The 22,982-nt window shown below is 46.0% G+C and overlaps 1 protein-coding gene across 1 annotated transcript in view; it reads right to left on the minus strand.

The window, feature by feature from the left end:
* Positions 1–798: 798 nt before the first annotated feature.
* LOC142302066 (aquaporin-7-like) overlaps positions 799–22,982 on the minus strand; it is a 58,111-nt gene continuing 35,927 nt past the window's right edge. Inside the window, exons 2-6 of the mRNA XM_075343147.1 lie at positions 19,416–19,542; positions 13,132–13,269; positions 11,427–11,545; positions 10,951–11,168; positions 799–2,515 (exon numbers count right to left, since the gene is read on the minus strand). Coding sequence (XP_075199262.1) covers positions 2,341–2,515; positions 10,951–11,168; positions 11,427–11,545; positions 13,132–13,269; positions 19,416–19,542 — 777 coding nt within the window. The 3' untranslated portion in view covers positions 799–2,340. The remainder of the gene's footprint in view (positions 2,516–10,950; positions 11,169–11,426; positions 11,546–13,131; positions 13,270–19,415; positions 19,543–22,982) is intronic.

A 22,982-nucleotide genomic window follows, 5' to 3' on the forward strand; every position in this document is an offset into this window, starting at 1 on the left:
AAAGACAGAAGCTTAGGAAAAGAACCGAAGAACTGTAAGGCTTTGTGCGCACTAGAAATGTGAAGTTTCTCAAGAAAATTTCTTGAGAAACTTCTGGGAGTGGAAGATTTCCAGACCTCCGGAAAAAATCCGCACCAAATCCGCGGTAAATCCGCATGCGGATTAGCCGCGAATTTGCCGCGATTTTCCCGCAGGTTGTTCGCTGCGGATTTTGCAGGCTGTACTGAAAAAATCCGCAGGTACCTGCGGAAAAGAATTGACATGCTCATTTTCTCAAGAAATTTTCTCAAGAAAAAAGGAAATTTCTTGAGAAAAATCCGCAGCGTGCGCACAGCTATTTTTTTTTCTCATAGGATTTGCTGGGAAATGTCTGCACAAAGATTGCAGACATTTCTCAAGAAATTTCCGCAGCAAATCCGCGGGTAAAACGGCCTAGTGCGCACATAGCCTAAAGCAAATGCTACAAAGAGAGTAGCATTAGCCAAAAATTAGGCCATGTATTATTTCTCGTTCTGGGCCAGCTGGGTGACAGCGCTCCAAGAAGCAGCGAGGCCAAGCTACTGCTCGTCACCTTGCTTTACATGGAAAGAGGAATAAGTTAGACATTTGCTGTGAATTTTCTAGAGAAATGCAGTTTTAATGTACAGTGTTTAAATTAATCATAAATAAGGATGAGACCCCTCACATTTTTGTAAATATTTTATTATATCTTCTCATGAGACAACACTGAAGATCTGACCGTGTGATACAATGTGCAGTGTCAGTGTGCAGCTTGTATACCAGGGTAGATTTGGTGCCCTCTAAATAACTCAATACACAGCCATTAATGTCTAAAAAGTGAGTACTTAAAAATAAAAATGGCCAAATTGTGCCCAATGTCAATATTTTGTGTGGCCACCATTATATTCAGGCACTGCCTTACCTCTCTTGGCCATGGAGGTCGCTAGCGCTTCACGGGAACCGCTGGATCCTCTTTCATCCTCCATGACGATATCACGGAGCTAGGGGATGTTAAAGACTTTGTGCAGCTCCACGTTCCATTTGAGGAGACCCCATAGATGCTCAATAGGGTTTAGGTCTGGAGACGCTTGGCCAGTCCAGCATCTTTACCCTCAGTTTCTTTAGCAAGGCAATGGAGGTGTGTTTGGGGTCATTATCATGTTGGGGATTATGCTCTGCTTCATTATGCTTCATTATGACACCGTACATGTTGGCATTCATGGTTCCCTCAATGAGCTGTAGCTCACCACAGCCGGCAGCACTCATACAGCCCCAAACCATGAGCCTCCCACCACTATGCCTGACTGTAGGCAGGACACACTTGTCATTGTGCTCCTCACCTGATTGCCGCCCCACACTCTTGACACCAGCTGAACCAAAAAAGTTTATCTTGGTCTCATCAGACCACAGGACATGGTTCCAGTAATCCATGTCCTTAGTCTGCTTGAACTAAGAAAATTGTTTGCGGCTTTCTTGTGCATAATCTTTAGAAGAGGCTTCGTTCTTGGATGACAGTCATGTTTACCAATGTGATGCAGTGGGCAGCATATGGTCTCAGCACTGACAGGCGGACCCCCATTCCTGTAACCTCTGCAGCAATGCTGGCAACACTCATTTATATACTTTGAAAACACAACCTCTGGATATGACGCTGAGCACATGCACTCAACGTCTTTGGTTGACCATCGTGAGGCTTGTTCTGAGTGGAACCTGTCTTGTTAAACCTCTTTATGGTCTTATCCACCATACTGAAGCTCTGTTTCAGGGTGCTGGCAATCTTCTCATAGCCTCGACCATCGTTATGTAGAGCAGCCATTCTTTGTTTCCGATCCTCAGAGAATCTTTTGCGATGAGGAGCCATAATGAACTTCCAGTGACCAGTATGAGAGAGTGTGTGAGAGATAACACTGAATGTAACACCCCTGCTCCCCATTCACACCTGAGACCTTGTAACACTAATAAGTCACATGACACCGGGGGCAAGGGGGGTAATAGGGGACAATTTGACCATTTTCACTTAGGGGTGTACTCACTTTTGTTGCAGAGGTTTAGACATTAATGGCTGTGTGTTGTGTTATTTAGAGGGCAATAAATTTACACTGTTATACAAGCTGCACACTGACACTGTACATTGCATAAAAGTGTCAGATCTTCAGTGCTGTCCCATGAAAAGATACAGTATAAAGAAATAGTTACAAAATTGGAGGGTGTACTCACTTTTCTGATATACTGTATATACATTGTATGTACACTGAGACAGGGAGTATTATGGTAGCGGTCCTGTACAATATGACACATAGGTGCAGTAGTAATGTCCTGTAGTCAGGATGGGGGGGGGGGTCACATATAGTCATAGGTCGCCATCTCTGAATTCCCCTTCTCCATCTCGCTTAACTTCTTCTCCTCCACTTTCGGCTGGTGATGGAGCCCCACTAGCAGCTTGTACAGGAAGGCACCAGTGAGGCCACCCACCATAGGGGCTACAATTGGCACCCAGCACCAGTAATTCCCAGCCCTGGAAGAAATGACAAGCATTATATTATTACATTCTTCATCACCCTGGATCATTGTATTTTGGAAAGTTCTACAACTTTCTAATGTAGTTTCTATTTCATTTTCTCACCATTCTAACATTTCTGCTTGCTGGCAGGGTGCCACAATGACTTTGGGATAGCGAGGAAGTGGGGCTCCGAACCTGTCCCTCAAGCTAGGAGACCCTATGCTATCCCTAATATCAGGAATACTCTTGATGGTGGAGAGACCAGAGCCTCCTTCCTCGCCCTTCTCCGGAATCCTGATATGATTCCCATTGCCCCCAAGGAGGGACGGGATAGGAGTGTGTTGAAAACCACAGATTAAGATAGACAAGAGAAAAACCAAAACTCTTGTCACACAACATGCACACACAAACGAAAAAGACAATAAGAGATTAAGGAGGAAAAAGATGAGCAGGAGGGAATTACAAAACAACAGAGGTAACTCCACAATCGCGCCAAGTAATAGGCACAACTTAAGCACAACTTTCACCCCAGAGAGTCTAGGACACCTCACTTCACAGACCAACATAGAATTAACGATAGCTGGCATGAGTAGAAGGATTCCACCAACATAAATAGGAGGGAAGCAGATGTGATAGGCTCCCCACAACATGTGATTAAAGGAGCAGGCAGACTAGCAGATATTAACACTTGCTAGCCTGCCTGTGAATCAGTATACAGGAGGTTGATGCCTGAGTCTGCCTGAGTTGATCCCAGACACCAGGGAAACCATCTGGTAGCGTGTCAGAATCTGCAATGTGAACAGAGCCCGACACCGCCATGACACCGAAGTTTCTGCAAAATGCCGTATGACACCGGGAATGTGAAAATTGTCTTAAAGTTTATCTTGTCAGACTGACACAGGGCTTGTGACAGAGTCTATGGATGTAAGCCAGAATGGCATCATAGTGCTGTCCAATTTTTTCCATGTATACATTGCCTTCTAATGGAGAGTTTGATCTGATACTCAGGTAAAAATCAGACATTGCCTTGATTTTGTTTGGATAATTCTGTCTGCAATAATACACAGAACTCTGAGCAGCCCCATAGACTATAATGGGTATGAGTTCTATAGGTGACAAACACAGATTTTACTGGTACATGAAAAACATGTCTGAATGAGCCCTAACCTGCTTTTAATGAATATGGAGAACAATGTATTTTTTTTTATAAAATGTATGTGTTTTGGTCTCAAAGTAAAACACAAATGAAAGAGTTACAAATTCTCTGTCATAACGAACTCGCTGAAAGATATTCAGTTAACTCATTCTGTAGAGAGCAATGTGAAAGGAATCAAAGAGCCAAATGGTGCTAACTAGTTTTCAAAGAAACCGAAATGCAATTTTTTTTTTGCATTTATTTAAAAAGGTTCCCTTTAAAGTAATTGACAACCTGTCAGCAGGTTTTCCCCATCTAATGTATGGCCATTACCTTAAGTCCTCTTTTGCAACATTATAGTAGGCTACGTATGTTCCAAATGCCATATGCAGCACATAAAAAGACCTTTTATTATACTCACAGATAGCGCGGTCCTGTCCGATGGGCGTCCCCGGTCTTGATGCGGCGCCTCCTCTCTTTTTTCGATCGCCGTTCTCCTTCCCTTCTTTGTGTGGTTGACTCGTCCTACGTCATCCACTAAGTCTCTCTTATCGTGATAAGAGAGACTTAGTTCCTGTGCAGGCGCACTTCTCTCTCCCCTGTCAAGACCAGAGCAAAGTATTGTAGTGCGCATGCGCCGAGAAAGGCCAAAGAGCACCGATGACCCTCAGGTAAATCCGCCGCATGTGCACTGCAGTACTTTTATCGTACCTCGGCAGGGCAGACAGAAGTGCGCCTGTGCAGGAGCATCCACACAGAGCTGGGAAGGAGGATGGTGATGTTAAGAAGAGAGGAGGTGCCAAATCAAGACCAGCGATGCCCATCAATCCGGACCACGCTATCTGGGAGTATATTAAAAGGTCTTTTCTGAGCTGTGCAGAACAGATTGGGGATGTATACACAGCATACTAGTGTTGAGGATAAGAATTGAGTAACCAAAAATACTTAATTCAGCCATTCCATAGACTTAGGTATGTAGTTTAGATTGATGTAACCTAACACACATATTTATGAATGCTTTTGTTTCTTACTAACACATATATATCATATTCAGTGATTTTCCTTAAAGGGAACCAATCATCAGGATTTTCGTGTATAAGCTGCAGCCAGTGCAGTACTGGCACTATCATGCACAGTGTGTACATACCATCAGGGGGCAGCTCGGGTGTTTAGGCAGTGAAATTCATCTTTATAAAGTTTGAAATTTCGTGCACTTTTTGATTGACGTGTGCACCTCTGCAGATAATGTCCGGGCGGGTTATGCAGGAGTTCCCCGCCCCCCCACCAGCCTGTTCCTCCCTCTCTCCTGATGTCCGGGCGGGTTATGCAGGAGTTCCCCGCCCCCCCACCAGCCTGTTCCTCCCTCTCTCCTGATGTCCGGGCGGGTTATGCACGTGTTCCCCGCCCCCCCGCGCCGCCTGTTCCTCCCTCCCTCACTCTGGCTGTATGTAAATATCTAATCTTCAGAAACATGGCGCCGGAGTGGGCCTTTGCGCATAGCCCTTATCTCCGGCGCCATGTTTCTGAAGCCCGCATCACACAGCTTGGTGTTAGAGGGCGGCGCATGCGCCCTCGCTCCTTCAGATCCCGTTGTGACCGCAGGAGCGAGCGCGATCACAACAGGACTGCAGAACAGGTGATCGGAGGACGCGATTACCTGCTGCTCCTGTATCGTGCCGCCCCAGGACACCGGGCCAACACACCAGCCGGTGTGACATCGCTGTGGCGCCGCCCTCTCAGACACCAAGTTGTGTAATGCGGGGGCTTCAGAAACATGGCGCCGGAGATAAGCGCTATGCGCAAAGGCCCGCTCCGGCGCCATGTTTCTGAAGATTAGATATTTACATACAGCCAGAGGGAGGGAGGGAGGAACAGGCGGCGCGGGGGGGCGGGGAACACGTGCATAACCCGCCCGGACATCAGGAGAGAGGGAGGAACAGGCGGCGCGGGGGGGCGGGGAACTCCTGCATAACCCGCCCGGACATTAGCAGCAGAGGTGCACACGTCAATCAAAAAGTGCACGAAATTTCAAACTTTATAAAGATGAATTTCACTGCCTAAACACCCGAGCTGCCCCCTGATGGTATGCACACACTGTGCCTGATAGTGCCAGTACTGCACTGGCTGCAGCTTATACACCAAAATCCTGATGATTGGTTCCCTTTAATACAATATACCAGCACATGTAACTTAAAGATGTCTGCTGCATCCTGTCCAACGCCCAGCTAATGAATACCATATGGAAGACAGATGGAGTTTAGACTGACCAATCCAGCAGAGACTATGCAAATTCCTATACGTCCTGAGACCGTCCGGCACTACTTGATTGGACTATACTTTTGTCTACACCCCTTACTTCCTAATCCTAAAAAGGCTTTGTCTGGAAATAAAGAATTGAGTTGTTTGCGCCAGTCGTAAGAGAGAGAGATTCGTAATTGATCTAATCAATTATTATTTCCCTCGCGTGCACACACGACATTCTAGATAATTTGAAATCGGCAATTAGACCTTAAGAGACCCTTTATAGTCTCATCTCAACACTAGTATGATGTAACACAGGGCTTAAAGGTTCTGACCATACATTATAAACCTGGTGACAGGTTCCCCTTAATTTTGATGGGTCATCAATAGGTTGGGTCATAAATACCAGATCGGTGGGAGAGTGACATCCGATACTACCGTCTTTCAGTTGTTTCTGGATTCAGTGGCGGACATCAGATGTGATCACTTGGGGACCTGTTCAGCCCCATCAACTGTATGTATAGTGTCCGCATCCAGGGGTACTGCACACATGTGGATGTGCAATACCCATTCATGGCCACTGTACAGATAACAAAGCTGTGCTGTGCAGCTCCGCAACTGAGCACATCCAACCGGCAGCTGATTCTTCAGGGGTGTTGGGTTTTGCACCCCCACCAATCTGCTGTTGATGAACTATGTAAAGGATAGTCCATCAATATTAAAATACTGGACAATCCCTTTAAAAAAAAAATATACCCCTGACGATGTCTATATTGTGTAAGACCTTTGTGATTGACGGGGTCATAAAAATATAAGAACAGGATGCAGGGGACAACAGCTTTACTGGGTATTCTTAGACACGTATGGTGTATCACAAATGTCTGCTGCATCTGAAGGTCTCACCTCAGTGACAGGTGGTCCCTATCTCCTGTCAATGGAGAACTGCAAATATGGTACATGCTTATCTATTGCCATTAACCTCTATTAGGGGCACTTTGCACGCTGCGGCATCGCAGGCCGATGCTGCGATGCCGAGCGCGATAGTCCCCGCCCCCGTCGCAGCTGCGATATCCTTGTGATAACTGCCATAGCGAACATTATCACTACAGCAGCTTCACATGGACTCACCTGTCCTGCGACCGTCGCTCTGGCCGGCGACCCGCCTCCTTATTAAGGGGGCGGGTCGTATGGCGTCACTGCGACGTCACACGGCAGGCGGCCAATAGGAGCGGAGGGGCGGAGATGAGCGGGACGTAAACATCCCGCCCACCTCCTTCCTTCCGCATATCCTACGGAAGCCGCAGTGACGCCGGTAGGAGATGTTCCTCGCTCCTGCGGCTTCACACACAGCGATCTGTGCTGCCGCAGGAACGAGGAACAACATCAGACCATCGCGTCAGCGTAATCATGGATTACGCCGACGCTACACCGATGATACGATTACGACGCTTTTGCGCTCGTTAATCGTATCATCGAGCCTTTACACACTACGATGTCGCATGCGATGCCAGAAGTACGTCATTTTCAATTTGACCACACCAACATCGGACCTGCGATGTCGTAGTGTGCAAAGTACCACTTAGAGTTTTGAACAACCAATCAAGGCCAAGAGAAGCGTATATTCGGCTGTCTGTCCAAAGCAGGAGATGAGTGTGGATCTCAGCCAGTGAGGGGAAACTTTGTACCCTCTGAAAATCCCCAAAAATATGTGGATTTTCCACTTTAGGTGTTCTCCTACCGCTCTATTTGACTGACCCACACATTTGGAGACATCACCATGATATTAGTGGCCTGACGGCTCCTTTCCGTGAATGTTTTCTCCCTCCACAGTGATATCTCTGTGCCTACGCCTATCCTATCAGACACTACTTATCTCAGGCGGATTTCACGGAGGATCGTATGAGATGTGATCACAGCACCTTAAAGTAAACCTATGTCAACCCTTCTCTAGTAAATGGAAACACAATATTTAGTTGGCAGAGACTAATCGCACATGTGTGATAACACAGGCGTGACCACGAATTCATGGAGCAGGCATGCTGAGGGCACCAGGGCTCCTTATCCTGCGGCTGTGCGGCTGCTGTGTAATATCTGTCAGGGCGAGGACTCTGGTGATTGTTATTAACGACCCAATAAACACAATGCAAAGTCATGATTTACTAAGAGGAGGTGTTATCGCAATGTCAGAGCGTTCTTATGTAACTATAAAGAATTATATACATATATATTTTTATATATATATATATATTGTACTAGAGAAATGGTATACTGTAAGGCCCCTTTCAAACATCAGTTTTTTGCCGTCAGTCACAATCCGTCGAATATTGGAAAAAAAACGGATCCGGCGACTGATGCCGCTGGATTCGTTTTTTTCTCATCAACTCGTATTAGCGACACATTGCGACGGATGGCCTCACGTTTCATCTGTCATTCGACGGATCCATCAAAAATTGTTTGTCCGGCGGACGGAGACAACGGACAAAGTAACGTTTTTTTTGTGTACCTCGAAAAATCAGACAGCGAAGGATTCGTCGCCATCCGTCGTTTGGTAGAATGTAAGCCTATGGGGGCAGGATCCGTCGTAATCCGTCAAATGACAGAATCCGGCGACGGATTCCGTTTTTTTTTTAACTGAGAATGCTCCAATTTATCATTTAGTATCAAATTAGCCAGCCAGACCCCAATTAGGAAAGGTATATAAACCTGCCAGGTACGGCTTCACTCATCAATGTCCCAGTGAGCAAGCCAGCCAGCGGGAGTCCAGCCATCGGGAGTCCAGCCAGCGAGAGCCCAACCAGCGATAGCCCAGCCAGCGGGAGCCCAGCCAGCATGAGTCCAGCCAGCGTGAGCCTAGCCAGCGTGAGCCCAGCCAGCGTGAGCCCAGCCAGCGTGAGCCCAGCCAGCGTGAGCCCAGCCAGCGTGAGTCCAGCCAGCGTGAGCCTAGCCAGCGTGAGCCCAGCCAGCGTGAGCCCAGCCAGCGTGAGCCCAGCCAGCATGAGTCCAGCCAGCGTGAGCCCAGCCAGCGGGAGCCCAGCCAGCGTGAGCCCAGCCAGCGTGAGCCCAGCCAGCGGGAGCCCAGCCAGCGGGAGCCCAGCCAGCGAGAGCCTAGCCAGCAAGCCAGCCAGCGTGAGCCCAGCCAGCGAGAGCCCAGCAAGCAAGCCAGCGTGAGCCCAGCCAGCGAGAGCCCAGCAAGCAGGCCAGCCAGAGGAAGTGTCCAGGAAGCAATTTTTTTTCATTCATTACTGTCCTAGTATTTCAATAAAGAGCTGCTTAGCTTCTACTTTGTTGAGAGAAAAAAAATGTGAGTTAAAAAAAAATATTAAAATTGTTCCAAATCCTTGGCATCAGTAGTATTATTTTACCAAGGTAACTTTAAATTTTTGGGTTATGTCTGTGGTTATTTTGGTTAAAATGCAATACAGAAGTGTTTGATCTTCCATTTTTGCCACTTGCTCTACAACCTGTCAAAGATGGGGTGTAAAAACTATGTATATATAGGTTTCCAGTAGCCAATAACGTTTGGGAGCCTCCCATTGGGCGTTTTTAAAAAACGGATCCGTCGAAAAACGGAAGGAATGGATGAACAACCTGATGCGACAGAGCCATTTTTTTTGCCGGATCCGCTAGTCGGATCCGTCTAAAAACGGATCCTTCGCATCAGTTTCTCCATAATCTGCGACGGATCCGTTGATCCGTCGACCCAACAGATTGTGACTGCTGACAAAAAACTGATGTGTGAAAGAGGACTAATGGGGGCGGTGATGTCCTTCTCCGTTAAGGAGGTCCGCAGGAAGAGGGGCCATTGATCGGGAGCAGGCGGCTGTGTAAGGCTGCAAGGGTCTGAAACTCCTTGCAGATATCAAGCTGGTGCAGCACATCTTACAGACAATGCCTTATAAGAAGAAATTATGCAAATTAGCTATTGTCCAGGAGGAAGCAAACTGTTCTATTGCAATCAATAGGTAACTACCATAAGAGTCAATGTCAGACCCATTAAAAAGCCAAAACGCGGCGGGAACATCAAGGATTCCAGTATTATAAAGTTATCTGATCTGCAGGTCCAACAGCTGATACCTGATGATGGGCGAGCATGCTCTCCTCTGCTTATTATTCAATCGAGCATCGGGGTGCTCTGACGCAACTTGAGTACCGAGTATAATGGAAGTCACTGGGAAACTCCAGCATTTTCAAACTCTGATACTCAAGGCTCAATCGTGCGCAGATGTGGAAAAATAAAAATTTCTGTGCACATGCTGATGCCTCTCTGTCTTCACTGTAGTGTTTTTAATAAAATGGCGCCAGAGATCGCAGTGTGTGCATGCGCGGACTGTGACACAATTTTAATGCGCCGCCAACAACAGCAATGGCGGCCCGGCACAATATTCAAAAAAAGAAAAAGGGGCAAGCCTGGAGGACACTGGAGGAGGAATGAACAGCAAGGACCAGACCCACAAAGGCCCACACCCGTTGCACCTGTCAATCAAAGTGCAGTGCATTTCTGCAACTTTGATTAAAGGTATTTAATTAACCAAGCATCTGATCTTTCTACAGCATCTTACTGCCCTTACCTCATATAGGAAAATCCTGGTGGATGGTCCTCTTTAAATAGTTGCTAGTATTGCTCTTATTTTATTCTCGCAGCTCCCCGAGGTATTTTGTTTTTTGTTCATTTTAATTTCATCATATGGTTGCAGATCTGTAATCCATTTTATTTAGGCTAATTTTTATGATCTTTGCAATGGGGTGTGGGTCACAGAGTCCTCAGGGGCGTGTCTCACAGGATCCTCAGGGGCGTGTCTGCCAGGATCCTTAGGGGCGTGTCTTTAGTTTGTTCTGCATTATAACCCTGTGAGCAACATCTCTTGATAAAGACTCTTGAATTGTATGGCAGATTTATAAAAAAGAAAGTAGTAATCAGGGGAGTAGCAGGAATCATTTTTGACCTGGTGACAAGTCCACTGTAAGACTTTTGTCACAGTTTCTCGCATACACAGCATGATCCTAACTGGGTTTTCACACTGCACACAATAAACAGCTCAATGATAATTTCACCTCTGCTATGATCGGTCTTTACCTGAAAACTTCCACTCCCCATCCAGCAGCCGCAGTGAAGAGACGTGGCCCCAAATCCCTGGCAGGATTAATGGCATATCCCGAATTCATGCCCATCGACATCCCAATAACTGTAACCAGGAGGCCGACAACCACGGCTTGTGTTCCATCCAGAGCGCCATTGTTTTTTTTATCATTTATAGCCAGGATACATAACAGCAAGGCTCCAGTGCCAATCACCTGCAATAATGCAACAGTAACATAAGATAAAGGGTGCAAAACACAGAAAACTCCCAGAAACAAGGGACTGGAGCATCAAATATCAGTAGACACACACTGTATAGGCAGAGGCATTTCAGATTTGTTTGGTAGTTTTTGTCTTTCTAGTATTACAATAAATTACACATCACATAAACATATCAGATATTGTCATCAATAGTATCTATCTGCATAAAACAAATGTAGCCAATATGATTAACTAATGGGTTATTTACTCACCTGATCCAGAAAGCCACCCCCTATGGAAAGGTACGGCTGTGGGTAGGTGGCAAATATACTGGCCGTTTCCAGAGGACCTGACACAGTGAAGTTTCCTTTGCAGTACTCATACAGAGCCTCTGTCAGAAGAGAATAGCATTTTGGTCAAATATCGATGTACAAAATTAACACTATAATACTGCCCCTATGTACAAGAATATAACTACTATAATACTGCCCCCTATGTGCAGGAATATAACTACTATCATACTGCTCCTATGTACAAGAATGTAACTACTATAATACTGCCCCTATGTACAAGAATATAACTACTATAATACTGCTCCTATGTACAAGAATGTAACTACTATAATACTGGCCCCTATGTACAAGAATATAACTACTATAATACTGCCCCTATGTACAAGAATATAACTACTATCATACTGCTCCTATGTACAAGAATGTAACTACTATAATACTGCCCCCTATGTACAAGAATATAACTACTATAATACTGCCCCCTATGTACAAGAATATAACTACTATAATACTGCCCCCTATGTACAAGACTATAACTACTATTATACTGCCCCCTATGTACAAGAATGTAACTACTATAAAACTACCTCCTATGTACAAGAATATAACTACAATAATACTGCCTCCTATGTACAAGAATATAACTACTATAATACTGCCCCTATGTACAAGAATATAACTACTATAATACTGCTCCAATGTACAAGAATATAACTACAATAATACTGCCTCCTATGTACAAGAATATAACTACTATAATACTGCCCCTATGTACAAGAATATAACTACAATAATACTGCCTCCTATGTACAAGAATATAACTACTATAATACTGCTCCTATGTACAAGAATATAACTACTATAATACTGCTCCAATGTACAAGAATATAACTACAATAATACTGCCTCCTATGTACAAGAATATAACTACTATAATACTGCCCCTATGTACAAGAATATAACTACAATAATACTGCCTCCTATGTACAAGAATATAACTACTATAATACTGCTCCTATGTACAAGAATATAACTGCTATACTACTGCCCCCTATGTACAAGAATATAACTGCTATAATACTGCCCCTATGTAAAAGAATATAACTATTATAATACTGCTTCCTATGTACAAGAATATAACTACTATAATACTGCTTCTATGTACAAGAATATAACTACTATAATACTGAACCTATTAAAGAGAATATAACTACTATAATACTGCTTCCTATGTACAAGAAAAAAACTACTATAATACTGCCCCTATGTACAAGAATATAACTACTATAATACTGCCCCTATGTACAAGGATATAACTACTATAATACTGCCCCCTATGTACAAGGATATAACTACTATAATACTGCCCCATATGTACAAGGATATAACTACTATAGTACTGCCCCTATGTACAAGAATATAACTACTATAATACTGCTCCTATGTACAAGAATATAACTGCTATAATACTGCCCCTATGTAAAAGAATATAACTACTATAATACTGCTTCCTATGTACAAGAATATAACTACTATAATACTGCTTTTATGTACAAGAATATAACTGATATAATACTGCCCCTATGTACAAGAATATAACTGATGTAATACTGCCCCCTATGTACAAGAATATAACTACTATAATACTGCCCCCTATGTACAAGAATATAACTACTAATATTACCATAGTATAAGAAGTATACAATCACAGCAGCCAGGAATGCTCCAGCGATTTGAGAAATCATATAAATTGGGAGTTTTTTCCATGAAAGCTTTCCGAGGACGCAGTTGGTTAGTGACACGGCGCAGTTCATATGGGCTCCTGAAATAGACAATATACAGGATATTATTCTTTAAGTTTTTGCATTAGAAGATCTAACAATTGGGCTCAATGTGACGTACAGAATCTACAGATCTTATTACTGTGACAACTGCAGGAGGTTGCAAATTCATTGATTGATATTACATGCCTCCTATTCAGGCCTAAAACACACTTCCGCATAAAAAACGTCCGTGTGACACGGTCCGTTTTTCGGGTCCGTGTTCCGTTTTTTTGGGGCGTTTCTCCGGTACGTATGGCATCCGTGTGATGGCGTATGCGAGCCGTGTGTACGTGTAAAATGTCCGTGTTTGTGTGTAAAATGCCCGTGTATGTGTACGTGGAATGTCCGTGTGGAATGTCCGTTTGTGTGTTGCACAATGTCGTTGATACATGTCGGCTGACAGCAGACAGAGTTGCGCGATGAGAATGAACTCGGGTGAACTTCACCCGAATTCATTGTCATGCCGCGGCTCTGTCTGTGTGCCGCGTACTGATTAGCGGTCACCTGTGAAGGATTCACCAGTGACCGCTAATCCCCCGAGTGACTGAAGTGAGCAGCCCTCTCTCATACTTACCGCTCCCCGATCACCAGCGCGGCGAGGAACAGCTGTGCAGAGAATACGCGGCAACAATTACTTTGAATATGCCGGCCGCTCATTAATCAATCTCGTATTCCCTGCTTTCTCCACCCACAGACGCCTGTGATTGGTTGCAGTCAGACACGCCCCCCACGCTGAGTGACAGCTGTCTCACTGCACCCAATCACAGCAGCCGGTGGGCGTGTCTATACTGTGCAGTAAAATAAATAAATAATTAAAAAAAACGGCGTGCGGTTCCCCCCAATTTTAATACCAGCCAGATAAAGCCATACGGCTGAAGGCTGGTATTCTCAGGATGGGGAGCTCCACGTTATGGGGAGCCTCCCAGCCTAACAATATCAGTCAGCAGCCGCCCAGAATTGCCGCATACATTATATGCGACAGTTCTGGGACTGTACCCGGCTCTTCTCGATTTGCCCTGGTGCGTTGGCAAATCGGGGTAATAAGGAGTTAATGGCAGCCCATAGCTGCCACTAAATCCTAGATTAATCATGTCAGGCGTCTCCCCGAGATTCCTTCCATGATTGATCTGTAAATTACAGTAAATAAACACACACACCCGAACAATCCTTTATTAGAAAAAAAAACACTAACAAATTGCCTTGTTCACCAATTTAATAAGCCCGAAAAAGCCCTCTATGTCCGGCGTAATCCAGGATGGTCCAGCGTCGCTTCCAGCTGTGCTGCATGAAGGTGACCGGAGCTGCAGAAGACACCGCCGCTCCTGTCAGCTCCACGCAGCTAATAAAGGGAATAGCGCGATCAGCTGAGCTGTCACTGAGGTTACTCGTGGCCAACGCTGAATACAGCTGATCGCGCTATTCCCTTCATTAGCTGCGTGGAGCTGAAAGGAGCGGTGGTGTCTTCTGCAGCTCCGGTCACCTTCATGCAACAGAGCTGGATGTGACGCTGGACCATCCTGGATTACGCCGGACATGGAAGGTTTTTTTCGGGCTTATAAAATTGGTGAACAAGGCAATTTGTTAGTGTTGTTTTTCTAATAAAGGATTGTTCGGGTGTGTGTGTTTATTTACTGTAATTTACAGATTAATCATGGAAGGTATCTCGGGGAGACGCCTGACATGATTAATCTAGGACTTATTGGCATGGCAGCTATGGGCTGCCAAAAACTGCTTATTAACCCGAATGCCAATGCACCAGGGCAAATCGGGAAGAGCCGGGTACTGTCCCAGAACTGTCGCATATAATGTATGCGGCAATTCTGGGCGGCTGCTGACTGATATTGTTAGGCTGGGGGGCTCCCCAAAACGTGGGGCTCCCCATCCTGAGAATACCAGCCTTCAGCTGTATGGCTTTATCTGGCTGGTATTAAAATTGGGGGGACCGCACGCCGTTTTTTTTTAATTATTTATTTATTTATTTTACTGCACAGTATAGACACGCCCACCGGCTGCTGTGATTGGGTGCAGTGAGACACCTGTCACTCAGCGTGGGGGGCGTGTCTGACTGCAACCAATCACAGGCATCTGTGGGTGGGGAAAGCAGGGAATACGAGATTGATTAATGAGCGGCCGGCATATTCAAAGTAATTGTTGCCGCGTATTCTCTGCACAGCTGTTCCTCGCCGCGCTGGTGATCGGGGAGCGGTATGAGCCGGGGGAAGAAAAAAAACCGAGCGCCAATGTAAGTAATGACTGAGAACAGCAGAAAAAAAGGTAAGTACACTGAATTTAATTTAAAAAAAAATAAAAATAAGATCGCTAGTGTGAAAACGCACACGCACGAAACGTGCTGAACACGGACATACTCCGTGTGCGGTACGTGCAGGCACGGACCCATAGACTATAGCGGGTCCGTGTCTGCGTGCTGCCGGCCAAAAACGGACATGTCATCCGTGCAGAAAAGCGCACACACTTACTTACCACACGGACACACGTTGCGTGTGATTTTACGTGTGTGTACCATCTACCATTGAATAACATGGGTCTCTGTGTGTACGTGTCTCCGGTACGTGCAAATACGTACCGCACATGTACAAAAAAAACGGATGTGTGTTGCGGGTCTCACACGAATTTTGGAGCGGAATTTGTACCAAAGTTCAAATGAAAAACACTTTACTCTTTGAATTTTCCAATTTATTGCAATAGGAAAATATTATCCATCTTTGCTAGACAAACTGCTCCAAACTTGACTACTGCAGTAAAAAAAAATGCCCCATTGAAAAAAAAAAAAAGCACATAAAAGAAATTCACCAAAAAACTTGGGAGTGGCACATGAACTTCTTTTAATGCTTCTTTTGCTCAGATTCTGTGTCAAAATCCATGTTAAAAATAAAAAATACCTCCTCGTATCTGCTTGCTCTTACATTTGCCGATTGTCCACGTCGGATTTTTTTTTTCGAGTATTTTCAATGAATGATAAAAAAAACATCTATCCAATTCTTTAGTGCTTTTTTTTCCGGTTTTGTCACAATTTTTTATTGTTATTTTTGTGGATTTTTTGGCAAGTTTTTTTTCGACGGAAACAAGGCAAAAACACATTATATTAGAATGAAAAATGCATAAATGTATGTTCTTACCAAACTGCTGTAAATCACCTGGATTTTTGTTTTAGGCTATGTGCCCACGCTGCGGATTTTGCGCGGATTTTGCCGCGGATTTGCCGCGGATTTCCCGAAAATCTGCAGCAGCGGCACTTCCAAGCCATTTCAATGGCATTTTGGAAATGCTGTGTCCATGCTGCGGATTTTTCCGCTGCGGATTTGCCGCGGATTTTGATCCGGAAAAATCTGCAGCATGTCAATTGTTTGGTGCAGATTTGGTGCGGATTTTTGGTTTTGAATGGGGAAAAAAAAATCCGCATCAAAATCCGCGGCAAATCCGCGGGTGCGGATTTGCCGCGAAAGTCGTGGATTTTCAGGCAGAAAAATCCGCAGGTACATTCTACCGTGGACACATAGCCTTAGAGATGTAATGTGCACTTACTGCCAGTTTTCGATACAAATTATATGGATGATCATGGTGGGTTTTGAGCTGGAGGACATTTTCATTATCTCATAGGAATTGCACAAAGTCACAAACCCCTTTAGTGGTATACAGTGCCTTGAAATAGTATTCATACTGTCACATGGAGCTTTGCACAAAATTTGTCTACTGTCATGGCAGCCTTGGACTCTTCAGATTGCAGATTCTGACACTCCACAAGATGGTTTCTCTGGTGTCTGGGATCAACACAGGCAGACCCGGGCATTAATCTGCTGTGTGCTGATTCATAGGCAGGCTAGCAAGAGATCTCTGCTAGTCTGCTTGCTCCTTTTAATCATATGTTGTGGGGTGACCTATCATTTCTGCTCCCCTCCTATTTATGTTGATGGAATTCTTCTATCCATGCCAGCTATAGTTTTTTCTGTGTTGTTGGTCTGTGAGATGTAGTGTCCCAGACTCTCTCTGGTTAAAGTTGTGTTTAATGGAGCTGTTTGCTTGGAGCGGTTGTTATGTGTACTCCTTTTGTTTTGTACTTCCTTCCCGCTCTTGATTTTCTCCTGAGTCTCTTAATGTGTTATCATTTGTATGTGTGTGTGTGTGTGTTGTCTAACAGTTTTGTTTTTTCTTTTGTCTTTTTCTGTGGTTTCAACACAGTCCTGTCTAGTCCCTCTCTGGGGAAGGGGGAAGGCCAATTAGATCAGGACTGTTCAGGAGTAAAGCCAGGAAGGAGACTCAGGCCTCTCCACCATTAGAAGTATCCCTGAGAATTGGGATAATATGGGGCCCCCGTAGCTTGAGGGACAGCTTAGGTGCTACGGTTCCCCACTATCTCAAAGCCATTGTGACACATAACTCATGAACATGTCGCGGGCGGGGAGGAGGGTGTCAGCACACCGCGCTCACCCCTTCTGCTCGGGTCCGGCAGCTGCTCAGTGGTGGCTCGAGCTGTGGGCCGGATCCCGGGGTTTCTCGAGCGACACTCCTCGCCCGTGAGTGAAAAGGGGGGTTTTGTGGTTGGGTGTGGGGATTGTTATAGTTCGTGACGCCACCCACGGTTGTGGTGATTTCACCACCGCTGCTCAATATGGGGATCCCGGGGATGGTGATGCGGAGCAGCCAGTTGTTGTGTTGCCCCTCCGTGGGTAGGGGTTGGTGATCCCGGGGCCCGGTGATGGTGAAGTAGGTGCGGGGCCTGGTGGGCGCAGGGACGCGGGGGCAGCGCTGTGCCTTGCGGCACTGTGGTACTCACTCAGCCTGAGACACGGACACAGTTTGTACGGTAAACCAAACGGCTGGTAGGACGATCCCACAGACGGCTGCACCTGCACTCCCGGTAGGTGACGGTGATGTCCCTCTTCCTTGCACCTATGTTTGACTTGTGGTAGCGGTGGATTCCCTCCGGTTACCCGCTCCCCGACTGCAATCTGGGCCGGAGGAGCTCTACACTTTGCCCGCAGGCGCTGGCCCTGAGAAACTGGTGCCGTGGCGGTGGCGGTGTCTCTCTAATACGGGTTGGGCTGTTGCCTTCAATCGGGACTTGGTTGTTGGGGGATCTGCGTCCCCGTCACTGACGGATTCGGCAAATTTGGCGACTCCTAGCCTTGCCGGGGTCCGAGAGGCCCCTGCCCTGGTGCTGACTGTCCTTCGGAACACTGCTCCAGACCACCGGGCACACAGCCAACGGGGTCCTTCCAGGAACTTCCAAACGGTCCCCCTCCAGACAGTCACCGCCGTCGCTGACCTTGCTGATCTGGCCCTCCACAAAGCTGGACCCTTCAGGCTGTCTTTCTCTTCTGTCACTTCACTTGCTTTCCTCCTTTTCCACTTTTACTTTCACTCTCACTTTGCTGTTTACTTTCGCCCTGTCTAGACTACTCTTCCACTCCTTCCACTTCCTCCTCCCTGACTAGACTGCCTGGTTTCTTCCTGCCTCCAGAGTTGTGAGCTCCTCGTTGGGCGGAGCCAACCGCCTGGCCCACCCCCTGGTGTGCATCATCAGACTCCTGGAGGAAGGCAACAAGGATTTGTGGTTAGCATTGATGTGCCTACCTGGAGTGTGGGGTGTGGTGGTGTTGTGACCCGTGTCCCCTGGCTTGCCCAGGGCGACACAAACATTTCCACATTTTTTTCAAGTTACACTCACAAGCTTAAATGTATTTTATTGGAATTTTATGCTGTTAGAGATATCCCCCAAAAGACTTGCAGCAGTATCTGCAGCAAAAGGTGGTCCTACAAAGTATTGACTCATGGGGGCTGAATACAAATGCACATCACAATTTTCTGATTTATTTTTTTTAAATATTTTGAAAACCAGGTATCATTTCCTTTACACTTCACAAATAATTTCTACATTGTATTGGAGCATCTCATAAAATCACAGTAAAGTTTGTTGGTGTAACATGAAAAAATGTGGGGTATGAATACTTTCTTTAAGGCACTGTAGACAGATCATATTTAATGTTCCTTATTTTACATGATACAAGGTTTAGAGTTAATCCTCTGCAGTAAGGGGGACAGGCGGTGCGGCTGTGTCCTATCATGCATGTCACCGCTGTGCGAGCCTCCCTCAGATGTAGTATTAGATCTTAATTGTGGCACTCACCAGACACTCCACCGGCCACGTGGATTCCCATTGTGACTCCAATCCCGAAGGATAAATTAATGCTCAGGTATTGTCCGAATGCGTTCTTACCGAGAACCACCTGCGCCACCGCTCCCAAACCGAACATCTGAGAAGATCGACATAAGCAGTTATTAAATAGTGTCCATCTCAATCTATGGCAAAAAACCCACCCAAATCTACAATGAGCACATATATTAGTTCTCTTGCTTCCCACATCTGGTAAAGGGTCGCAATTGGATTCATTTTGTAAATATCCAATGTCCCAGCTTCTTTAAGCTTGATTAATAGAGGAGCTACAATTCAGATGGGCTGTCTCACCCTAAAAAAGGCATGTGGATGTCTTAGAGGGTCTTATGCTACTCAGGATGCCCCTCTGTTTACCAGAATAGCATTAACACATCTAAATGTTCATGAATTACATTTATTATCATTCATTTGAATAATCACTATGTAATGCTAGGTTTCCCCAGCTGAAGATGCAATATCTACTGCTTGATTGATCACAGAGGTTTAAGGAGGTCTGATCACCAGGCTAAATTCTTTCCAAAATGTATATCGTACATTTTTGGTGTCTGCTGCCATCTATTGCAGGTTATCTCCCATAACCTTGCCTGCTTTGCTGTAAAGACTTGGACAGTATGAGCAGAGTCATCACAATAATATTGTTACATCTCTACAAGGACCTGCTCCTGCAGCATCTTCTTCTGTCACAAGGCATCACCATTTTTACTCTGTGTGCAGTGCTAGTGATAGTGGAGATGTTAGAACCAAAAGTTCTGGACAGTACAGGCTCTGTTCATCCACTAAGGTTAGCGTGGCTAGTACCCGTAGTACTTTCCAGTCTGACATAGTGAATGTGTGTGCTGTCCATCTGAAGTTGTCCACTCTTGGTTTCAGCCTAAAAGAAGGCACCGCAGCCTTCTAAAGCTTCCATCTTACTGCTGAAAGCTGCCAGTTATAGCTTCGGCTTCCCTGGTTTTGTTCACCTACTTAGTATTGGTGTTTTTCTGTTTCACCTCAGCTTGTTATTTGACGCGTCTTCTTCCTGACGATTTTGTGTCTTGCTGCCCTCTTAAATTTGACGCGGCTCCCTTACCACCCGGATGGATCCTGATTTTTGTCCTTTTCATGACTCCCAGCTTAGACCCTGCTTGGCAATTATTCCTGCCTCTGGTATCTGTTTTCAGCCTGTGGACGTTACATTATATCTAGCCCAAAATTATGAGTCCCCCCCCTAACAGGCCGTTGAGTCCAAGTTCTTGCAGAGCGGATTTAGCATCTTTAATCCACTCAGGCCCAAGACCCTGCAGCATCTCCTTTAGTTTTCCCCGACCGTTTTTCAGTTGACCAAGGTTTTTTTCCTTTAAGGAAAACTGTTGTTTGTTTTTCAGGCTCCAACCACGTAAGCCTGGTTCTGAGATCCAGCTTGTGGATCCAACGTGTGGGTCATGGCTTGGGCCATTTTCCTACCACCAGACGCTGCTGAACTCTCATCTGTAGACTCGTTTTTTGAGACCATAGGGCTCCTGTATGATGAACCTGACCAAGTAACTTTCACTGAAAGTAAATCAACTGTAATCCGTCACGGGCTACGTCCTGCTGAGGATTATTGCACAAAGGTTTGGGCTCCATTCACAAAATGGATTGACGAGACACTTCACTATTGCTTTTGCTCTGGACTCGGTGACCAAGTTAAGAATATATTAGTTCAATTTCCTTCTACTGATTCTCTTGATTCTGCCATGTCCCGAGCAATCCATCTGCATAGGCATTAGCGCGAACACAGACAGGAACACACTGATGATGCTATGCATCCTCCTAAGACCTACAAGTGCACCTGCTACCTGTGCTGAGGAGCCCATGCAGATTTGGGGAATTCACTCCCATCAACTTCAAGGGATCAAGCAACACAAGCCGGTTATGGTAACCACTGTGGAGAGTCTGAACAAAAGAAGTCTTCCTGCCCAAGAACAGGACGCCAACCGCACCAAGGACTCCCTGATCCACTGGAACCGGGACTCAGGGTCAGGGAGAAGCAAGCACCAGGGGGAGTAAGGAGCACAAAGTGGGAAGAGCAGGTTGACCTAGTGAGAGTAGTGAACCAGTCGGTGGCAGCGGCTGGGGGCAACAGCTTGGATCACACAACACAACTACAACAAGAAGAGAACAGCTACAGACACCGAGCTGAGCAAATGTGCCTCAAGCAGCTCTGTGGGCCAAGGCGTTCAACACGGTCACTGGGGAGAAGCAGGCAGCTGCTTTCACAGGACCAGCGCTGTCGGGGTACAGAACCCTAGGGCAGGCATACTTCACGTTGTCTACCAACTCTGCACAGGTCGCGGGGAATGACTAGAAAAGTCAACGGACCTATCCCACTGAGTCTGGAGCCAAATAGCATATAGGATCCGGGGGTTAAGATCCTCGACCGGCCACACATCGGAACCGCGCTATCAGCATACAGGATGGGACACTTTACTGACACAGGGATTCCCAAGTGCTTCACGCCACGGGAGTCTGATACTCTGATACTGATAGGAGGAAGGGCCCATAGACTGACACACACCGGACTTGACCTTTCACAGATCCAGGATCGGCTGGAGCCCATCGTGGCGGAGATCGGTACTTTGGGGCAGCGCCTGAGCTATCAGTGAGTAAAAGACCTGGAACCTCAGCCCCTGTCTCTTCCTGTCCTTTACAATCGCCGTTGCCCAGCTCTGCGCCACCAATGGGCACTACTACCACCACCGTCCTCCCCCCATCATCCTCCCCGGGGTAATCCCGCTTCGCCTGTAGGGAGGGACTCCATCCTGGCTGCGACCCTCACCATCAGCCTCGGACAGCAGCAGCCGCAGCGGTGGCACATCTCTGGCCGCGTACCACAGGTGGTGTCACGATCATAAAAGACTTTCCTAACCGTCACTACCACCCCCATCCTCCATCCTCCCGTATACCGCTTTCCCCCCCTTCTGTATGTCTTGGGATCACAAAACCGGGCCAGGCCAGCCCGTGATGACGTAGAGAATCTGCACCCCCGGCCCAGCGACGTGTCGGGTGAAAATCCCCTCGACACCGGGGTGTTATATTGGGGCTTTACATTTTGAATCTTTGTCATTTTTTATCCTTGAAAACCTGTCGTCAGCAATGATCTTAAGTATGCCTTGGTTACCTAAACATAACCCGGTCATTGACTGGCACCAGGCTGATATGTGCGTTGGAGCCCTGAGTGTCAGGAGAACTGTATGTCCTTATCTGCGAAACTGACTAAAGCCACACCCAATGATTTACCTCATGTATTCAGAAATTTTGCTGATGTTTTTTCTGTCAAATCTGACAAAAAATTTCCACTCAGGGTTATGATTGTCCCATAAACCTGGTACCAAACTCCATTCTCCACAAAGGTAAAATATATAATCAATCTGGTTCAGATCATCAGGCCATAAAAGATTATATAGCAGACAGTCTGCAAAAAGGTTCATCAGACAGTCCACATCACCAGTAGGTTCTTTAGTGTTGATAAAAAGAGATGGTAGTCTTAAGGCCCCGTTA

Source organism: Anomaloglossus baeobatrachus, chromosome 1 (assembly GCF_048569485.1).
Source record: "Anomaloglossus baeobatrachus isolate aAnoBae1 chromosome 1, aAnoBae1.hap1, whole genome shotgun sequence".
NCBI lineage: Eukaryota > Metazoa > Chordata > Amphibia > Anura > Aromobatidae > Anomaloglossus > Anomaloglossus baeobatrachus.